The sequence below is a fragment of the Ornithorhynchus anatinus genome, unplaced genomic scaffold (genome assembly GCF_004115215.2).
Source record: "Ornithorhynchus anatinus isolate Pmale09 unplaced genomic scaffold, mOrnAna1.pri.v4 scaffold_88_arrow_ctg1, whole genome shotgun sequence".
Taxonomy (NCBI): Eukaryota; Metazoa; Chordata; class Mammalia; order Monotremata; family Ornithorhynchidae; genus Ornithorhynchus; species Ornithorhynchus anatinus.
In genome coordinates this window covers 345,609-354,199 of record NW_024396941.1, presented here as the reverse complement: position 1 = coordinate 354,199, position 8,591 = coordinate 345,609, and the positions used below count along the sequence as shown (strand labels likewise).

At 47.6% G+C, this 8,591-nt stretch overlaps 1 protein-coding gene across 1 annotated transcript; it reads right to left on the bottom strand.

Moving 5' to 3' along the window:
• Positions 1–2,081: 2,081 nt before the first annotated feature.
• On the bottom strand, positions 2,082–6,070 carry LOC100083842 (vomeronasal type-2 receptor 26-like). The gene is made up of 3 exons (XM_029057303.2): positions 5,775–6,070; positions 4,066–4,189; positions 2,082–3,413 (listed from the first exon to the last, which is right to left on the bottom strand). Exons 1-3 carry the CDS (start codon positions 5,892–5,894, stop codon positions 2,518–2,520), a joined length of 1,140 nt encoding a protein of 379 aa, XP_028913136.2. The 5' UTR covers positions 5,895–6,070; the 3' UTR covers positions 2,082–2,517.
• Between the last annotated feature and the right edge of the window lie 2,521 nt (positions 6,071–8,591).

The following is an 8,591-nucleotide window of genomic DNA, read 5'->3' as shown; positions in this document are numbered from 1 at the left end:
GTAACTGAAGCCCAGAGAAATTAAGTGACTTGTCCAAGGTCACACAGCAAACCAAGTTGGGATTAGAACCCATGTCCTCTGTCTCCCAAGCCAGTGATTCATTCAATAGTATTTATTTATTGAGCGCTTACTATGTGCAGAGCACTGTACTAAGCGCTTGGAATGTACAAATCGGCAGCAGGTAGAGACAGTGATCTTGCCACTAGACCATGCTGCAGGGTGCCCTTACTATCTGTCTATCTATCTATCTATCTATCTATCTATCTATCTATCTATCTATCTATCTATCTATCATTACTATCATCAAAAATGGTATTTATTGAGTGCTTACTGTGTGCAGAGCACCGTAGCATAGTGGAAAAGGCATGGGGTGGGAGCTAGAGGAAGTGGGTTCTAATCCCGGATCCACCACCTGTGTGCTGTGTGACCTTGGGCAAGTCACTTAACTTCTCTGTGCCTCAGTTTCCTCATCTGTAAAATGGCGATTAAGGCTGTGAGTTCCACGTGGAACAACCTGATTACCTTGTTACTACCCCAGCGCTTAGAACATTGCTTGGCACATAGTAAGCGCTCAATATATACCATTATTATCATTATTACAATATCATGGAGTTGGTAGACATTCCCTGCCCACAGTGAGCTTCCAGTCTACAGGAGGAGACAGACATAAATATAAAGAAATCCATCCATCCCTAGATGTAAAAGTATCCCCCTCCACGCTACCCTCTTCACCAACCCCAACTCCCTTGCCCCCTCTTCTCTTGACCCTCTTCCCTTGACCCTCTTGCCTTTCCTACCCACAGCCTTGGATCACTGCCTCAGTTCATTTTCTCCACTCAGGAATGCAGCAGACAGAAATCCAGCTGTTTTCTCCAACTAAAAATTCATACTATACCTCAACTCTGTATTCATTCAGTCGTTCATTAAATCATATTTATTGGACACTTATTGTGTGCAAAGCACTGAACTAAGCACTTGGTAGAGTATGATATAACAGCAAAGAGAAATATTCCTGCCCACAATGAGCTCACAGTCCAGAGGGGGAGGCAGACACTAATATGAATAAATAAATAAATGAAATTACAGATATATACTGATGTATACATATGTACTGTGGGAATGAGAGTGAGGATGAATGAAGGAGCAAGTAAGAGACAATGATAAGGAGTTTTTGTTTGCTGCAGAGGTGGTTGGGCAACCACTGAAAGTTTTTGAGGAGTGGGGTGATATGGACAGAACGTTTTTGTAGAAAAATGATCTGGCCAGCAGAGTGAAGTATGGACTGGAGAGGGGAGAGACAAGAGGCTGGGAGGTCAGCAAGGAGTTTGATGCAGTAATCCATGAAAAATAGGATGAGCCATTGAATTACTGTGGTAACAATTTAGATGGAGAGAAAAGGATGGATTTTAGTAATGTTGTGAAGGTGGGAAGAACACGATTTAGTGATGGATTGAATCTGTGGGTTGAATGAGAGAAAGGATTCAAGGATAATGCCAAGGTAATGGGCTTGTGAGACAGGAAGGATGGTGGTGCCATCTACTGTGATGAGAAAATCAGGGGAAGGACAGGATTTGGGTGGGAAGATAAGGAGTTTGGTTTTGGACATGTAAGCTTGAGGTGATGGGAGGACATACAAGTAGAGATGTCTTGAAGGCAAAAGGAAATGTGAGACTTCAGAGAGGGAGAGGGATCATGGCTGGAAATGTAGATTTGGGTACCAACCTCATAGAGGTGGGAGTTGAAGCCTTGGGAGTGAGTGAGTTCTCCAAGGCAGTGAGTGTAGATGGAGAATAGAAGGGGACCAAGAACTGAATCTTGAGGGAAGCCCACAGTGAGGGGGGTGGGAGGCATTCATTCATTCATTCATTCATATTTATTGAGCACTTATTGTGTGCGAAGGACTGTACTAAGCACTTGGAAAGTACAATTCAGCACAGAGGAGGAACCCATGAAGGAGGTTGAGAATGATCAGCTAGAGGGATAAGAGGAGAACCAGGAGAGGACAGAATCAGTGAAGCCAAGGTTGGATAGCATTTCCAACAGAAGGGACTTAGGGAGTGTCTTCCCCGCCATCCGACCCCCACACCCCCCAGCTCCAAACATCTGGCAGTCCAGGAGCTTCTGTGATTTTTTCCACCATATCCACCAGAACCTGTTGTGCAAGGACAGTTGTCCAAAAACATTGGAGTTGTGTGTCCAGAGCAGCCTTTCCACTGCACTTGGGATCATTTGGTCCCAATCTGGAGAGGTCTTCAGGACAACCAGGCAGGTGATGTCAGTCATCTCTGTAGGAATTCAGCCTGGGGGAGGGAAGAGCCCAGAAGGTCAGGGGACAAACTCCCCAGTGATCAATGGAGCATCCAGTCCTGACCTGTGATTCAGGTTGGCCACCAAATCCCTCCTGGACAGGACCCCGACAGGATTTCCCTCTCCTATTGTCCTGCGACTGTAATAAAGTCGGGGTTGAGAAAAATGTTGGATGTTAAAAACAACAGCCTTGAACTGAGGTACGGGGGTTCATTTCCTCTTCAACCACTCCCGGGTGTTCCTGTCAGGCCGCAGCAGGATCACGTAGCACTTGGGGAAGAAGATGCAGCTGAGAAGTCCAGCACCAGAGGCCAAGATGGAGAAGATCTCCACGGCCACCGTGGCTTTCCCCTTGGTGCTCTGGTATGCGGGGAGGAAGGAGGCCCAGACACTGCAGAACACCAACATGCCAAACGTGATGAACTTGGCCTCGTTGAAACTGTCGGGCAGCCTCCTGGCCAGGAAAGCCACAGTGAAGCTCACCAGAGCCAGAACGCCCAGGTAGCCCAGAAGGCAGTAGAAGGCAGTCACGGAGCCCTCGTTACACTTAACAATGATGAGTCTAGGCTCAGAGTGCACATCTACCTCCAGGAAGGGGGGAGCAGTGCCCAACCAGATCATGCAGATGGTCACTTGGACCAGGGAACAGGACAGGACTGTTGAGGTTGAGGCTCTGGGCCCCACCCACCTCCTGACCCTGCTCCCCAAGCTCGTGGCCCTGAAGGCCAGAACCACGGTGAAGGTTTTGGCCAAGATGGAGGAGACAGCCACGGTGAACACGACCCCAAAGGCCATTTGTCGAAGGAGGCAGGAGGCCGGAGTGGGTTGGCCGATGAAGGTCAGAGCACAGAGAAAGCAGAGCATGAGGGAGAGGAGGAGGGTGTAGCTGAGATTGCGGTTATTGGCTCGCACTATGGGGGTATCTCGGTGCTTAATGAAGATCCCGAAAACCAGGGCTGTGAGGAGAGAGAAGGAGAGAGATGTGCAGACCAGGATCAGTCCCAAAGGTTCCTTATGGGACAGGAAAGTCACCGCTTTGTGGAGGCAGCCATCTCTCTCCATGTTTGAATACTGATCTTCACCACACTTCACACACTGCTCTGCATCTGAAAGGAAAGAATCATTCAATCACTCAGTCAATCCATAGTATTCATTGAGTGCTCACTGTGTCTAGAATGCTGTAGTACCTGTTTGGAGGAATACAGTGAAACAGTATGGGTAGATAGGTTACTTGCCCAGAAGAAGTTTACTATATAAAAGGGAACACCGACTGTAATATAAATAAATTAATAAATAATGGGTAGGCACATAAGTGCTCTGGGAGTGAGGGTGGAGTGAATATCAAATACTTAAAGAGGGAGGAAAAGAAGAAGGAACAGAGTCTTGCTGCACCCATTTCCCTCCTCCAGATCAAGGTCACAGCTAAGTTTGGGATTTGGGGGATCCAAAATACATCCGGTCCAAATACTCTCTCCTACCTCTCCATCCACTGCCGAGTTTGTGCTTTCCATGCCTTGCCCTTGCTCTGCAGTCACACCAGTCCATGGGCCGGAAGCTGCTGAGGAAAGACTCCTGGATATCTGTGTCTGCCCTCAGGCATGACCATCTCTTGTCTACCCTCTGGGCTTTACCGCTGCCTGTCTCTCCATGCCCTGGGTCTCTCACCATCTGGTTTGTATCCATAGGCTGTGGGGCAGTGAGACCTGGTTGGGGCAGGCTGTGGGTCATGCAAGTAGCTGGATCTCCTCACACACCTACCTGTCTGGTTGGAAATCTCCCCCTCTGGGCACCGGACACAAAAATAGCAGCAGACGGCCTCCCCTTGCTGGGTGCGTTTTCTGAATCCGGGTCCACAGCTCCTGCTGCACCGTGAATGTGGAGCCTGAATTTTCATGACAGAGGATAGTGACAGTGATGATGGAACTCCACAGCCCCAAACCCACCTGGGTGATCCCGGGACCCTCTCACCCAGAGGCCTCCCCACAACCTCCCATGCAGGTATGAACCCCAACAAGGGTTGCGCTACAGGTGCTCCCCTTCTCTACCTCACTGCTTTTCCTTCTTCCTGCTCAGAATCTGGGGCCTCAGGGGACCAGGGTGACCAGGTCCCATTTATTATCTGTGGTGGGTGTCTCCCTGCGCCTACCCCAGGGTCAAGAATAATTTCCAGACAACCCTTCTTCCTCCCACCGTTGCTCACTGCAAGGAGTTTCTTCCCTCCAGCCCCATAAGCCTTAAATTCTTGTCTGTATCCAGAAAGTTATGCTTGAGAAACCATACCAGAAAGGTGCAAAATTCTGAATAGATGAATACGAAAATATTTTCATTTTTCTTTGGCCTGTCTTGGGGCTGCCATTCCACTCCTGGTGTTCTCACTAGGGAAATTGCTCTGAGATCCCCAGTTCACCAAGCTGGGTTGCTGTGATCATCAGTATGGGATCTCACCGTGACTATGTGGGGATCACGTTTTCCAGGTGACCCTCTGGCCAGGGTGATAAACCCATCACCAGCTCCAGCCCTTGGAGATGACTAGAAGGAAGCTATGCCAGGTCAAGGCTCTCTCCACATGAACCCCCTGCTGAAAGAGCCAATCCCTACCTAGCACGGCCCAAGATCTGGTCAAGCAAAGCCACTGGCAACTACCACCTCCCCTCCAGGTCACTTGACCCAAGGTCCCACGGTAATCTTTCTATGTCAGGCTGTAGGGATTTAAGCCTCAGCTGAGCTTCCTCAACATCAGTGACACCCACTGGACTGCTACACTGCATCCCCAGAACCCCATGCCACTGGAGAGGCAGCATGGTGTAGTGGATAAAGTATGGGCCTGGGAGTCAGAAGGTCATAGGTTCTCATCCCATCTCTGCCACTTGTCTCCTGAGTGATCTTGGGCAAGTCACTTAACTTCTCTGTGCCTCAGTTCCCTCATTTATGAAATGGGGATTGAGACGGTGAGACGCACATGGGATAGGGACTTTGTCTAACCCCATTTACCTGTATCCACCCCAGTGCTTAGTACAGTGCCTGACACAAAGTAATCACTTAAGAAATACTATAAGTATTATTATTACTATTATTATTATTATTCAGGGCAGGGAGCAGTCTGGAGGGAGGGCACTAGGCTGGCATCATATGACAGGGGAGGTAGGACTGCTGCCATCTTGAGTTGTAGCTCCTCCCCTTCACCTTAGGATTAGCAGAATTAATAGGAGCCCCAGGCATGCCCACTTTGGCCTATTTTGAGTGTTTAATTGTCCTTGATGTGTCTGCCTACAGTCCCCTCTACCCCTTTTAATCTCAGATCATTCTCCCCTTGAGGATCAAGGTCAGTGTTTCATTGCTACCAAAGTATTCTTTCACAGCACTAGTTACAGTGCTGTGCACACAGTATGCACTCCCTCAGTACAATCACTACTAGAAGCCTGGGACTACTGCCCCAGGCCATCTGGGAATTCCCATTGGCTGCTTACCTGAGATGATCCCCCGGGCCACATGATTATTGCTTCATTGATGAAAACGTTTTGGTCAGGGGGGGCCTGGGGGTCCATCTCCCCGACTTTCACCAACTCACAAGTTCCACTGGGAGACATCACAAAGTTCAGAATCTCAAATTTTGCAGTAGACCTGTGGTTCTCATTCAGAAACACTGGTTCCCCCACAGGGTTGTCAAACTGGACTTTGCTCAGAAACTCATGGAGCTGAAACGGATAAAAGGAAACTGGAGACTCCTGACTCCAGGGGAGGTGAGATTAGCTGCAGTAGGGTTTGCTATGATCAGTTTGTTTGTTTGATAGTACTTAAGTGCTTACTATGTGTAAAACACTTTTCCAAGTGCTGGGCTAGGTACAAGTTATTTAGGTCAGACACAGTCCCTGTCTGGCATGGGGTTCACATTCTTAAGTGGGAGGGAGAACAGGTATTGAATCCCCATTTTACAGTTGAGGAAACTGAGGCACAGAGAAGTTAAGTGACTTGTCCAAGGTCACACAGTTAGCAATCAGAAGAGCAATTGGCAGAGCTGGGATTAGAACCTAGGTCATCTGACTTTCAAGACCACGCTCTTTCCATTTGGCCATGCCAACAATCGGGTCAGTGATTCAGAGGGGTTGGGGTTGGATGGCCAAATTGCCCCTGTGTGACAACCAAGAGTCAGCATGACTTAGTGGAAAGCCCTCGGGTCTAGGAATTGTAGGGCCTGGGTTCCAATACTGGCTCTGCCACTTGCCTGCTCTGTGACCTAGGGCAAGTCACTTAACTTCCTGTACCTCAATTGCCTCATCTGTAAAATGGGGATTCAATACCTCTTCTCTCTATCACTTGAACTGTGGGTCCCATGTGGGACAAGGACTGTTTCTGCCTTCATTATCTTGTATCGACACCCATGGTTAATAAAGTGCTTGGCACCTAGTAAGAATTTAACAAATATCGTTATCATCATGACTTCCAAAGAAAACTGAAACTGGTTGGCAAAAAAGGAGACCAGGAGTCTTGGAGCAATCATCCCACAGGGAGGTGATTTCTGCTCTCCCACCTTTAGCCCTGCTGATGGCCCTGCTTCTCTAGATCCCTCCTCTTCCCTCCCACATCAGCCACCCAGCCCAGGAATCAGGGAAGTCTCTGTTTCTCCAGCGTGGCTCAGTGGGAAGAGCCTGGGCTTCGGAGTCAAAGGTCATGAGTTCGACTTCCGGCTCTGCCATTTGTCAGGTGTGACTGTGGGCAAGTCGCTTAACTTCTCTGTGCCTCAGTTCGCTCATCTGTAAAATGGGGATTAAAAGAGTGTGAGCCCCACGTGGGACAACCTGATTACCCTGTATCTCCCCCAGTGCTTAGAACAGTGCTCGGCACCTAGTAAGCGCTTAACAAATACCAACATTATTATTATTTCTCCCTCTCTTTCTCTCTCTCTCTCTCGACATGAAAGGGAGAACAAAGAAGGTAACCCAGGGACAATGGACCTCCCCTTGAGAATATTCTCCATCTCATCCATACATAGACATGGAGAAGGAAAGGGAGGGGCATGTCTGTCTAACAGCAAGGGACAGCCCCACCCCAGTGCCAGTGACCCTGCTGACCCCTTGTACTCTGCAGTTAGTTTGTGGAGATTGGGAGCAGGGAGCTGTGCACAGGAGGGAGAAGGGCAGGGGCGATGACTGTGATGATAAGGATGGAGACCTGTGAAGCTGTGCTCTGTGACCACCCTCCAAACCCCACCATCTCCAAGGGGACAGCATTGGTTATTCCAATGGATATAAGTTTGAAGAAGGCAGTACTGACTGTAGAGTGGTCACCACCTCTGAGTATGTGGGTGGTTGAAAAGTCCAATCTGAGATGCATGGTCCTAGCCAAAAAGGCTCTCCCTTGTCAAGTTCTTAAGTTTAACACTTGCAATTCCTAGAACTGTGTTCTCTTTTCCCTGAAATGGATAAACTACATCCTAAATCAGTATTGGGATCAATAACATTTGTGAATTACAAATTATTCATTCATTCATTCAACTGTATTTATTGAACGCTTACTATGTGCAGAGCACTGTACTAAGCACTTGGAAAGTACAATTCAGCAACAAATAGAGACAATCCCTACCCACCAATGGGTTCACAGTCTAGAAGGGGGAGACAGACAACAAAACAAAACAAAACAAGTAGACAGGCATTAATAGCATCAATACAAATGAATAGAATTATAGATATATAGACAGGGAATGTATCTACCAACTCTGTTGTGCTGTAAATACCCAAACACGTAATGCAGTACATGGCACACATAAAGCATTCAATAAGTACCACTGTTTAATTGACTGATTTAGACCTTCCTTTTTTGCAAGAATGTGTGTGGCTGGCCCAGCTGAAACACTACTGATTAAAATTAAAACAAACCAATTTTTATTGCCCAAACCTTAGTTACAGTTTAACCAGATGCCCTAGAGGCACTTCTTGCATTAGGGCAATGTTCCTCCACTCTCCTACCTGCAATTTTATTTCAGTGTATGGATTTCTAGGTTTCAGTCTCTGAACCCAGTCCTGTATATGTCAGAGGTTAAAGGATGAGGTTTCTCTGAAGGAGTAAGTTTCTACAAGGCCCTCTACTTCTTAACTTCAGAAGGGCCTTCCTCTTTTCATTCATTCATTCAATCGTATTTATTGAGCGCTTACTATGTGCAGAGCACTGTACTAAGCTTTTGTGACCTCTAGTCTGACAGCTCCTTGTGAACAGGGAATGTTTAGACAAACTCTGTTGTAACATACTCTCCTAAGTGCTCAGGACTATGCTGTAAACAGTGTAAGCTC

Excerpts from the sequence above, each read along its gene's own strand:
- LOC100083842 (XM_029057303.2), bottom strand. The coding sequence starts at position 5,894 with ATGTCTCCCAGTGGAACTTGTGAGTTGGTGAAAGTCGGGGAGATGGAC. Across the intron at positions 4,190-5,774 it reads GGCCCGGGGGATCATCTCAG|GCTCCACATTCACGGTGCAG; the intron begins GTAAGCAGCCAA and ends ATGAAAATTCAG. Across the intron at positions 3,414-4,065 it reads GGAGATTTCCAACCAGACAG|ATGCAGAGCAGTGTGTGAAG; the intron begins GTAGGTGTGTGA and ends CTTTCCTTTCAG.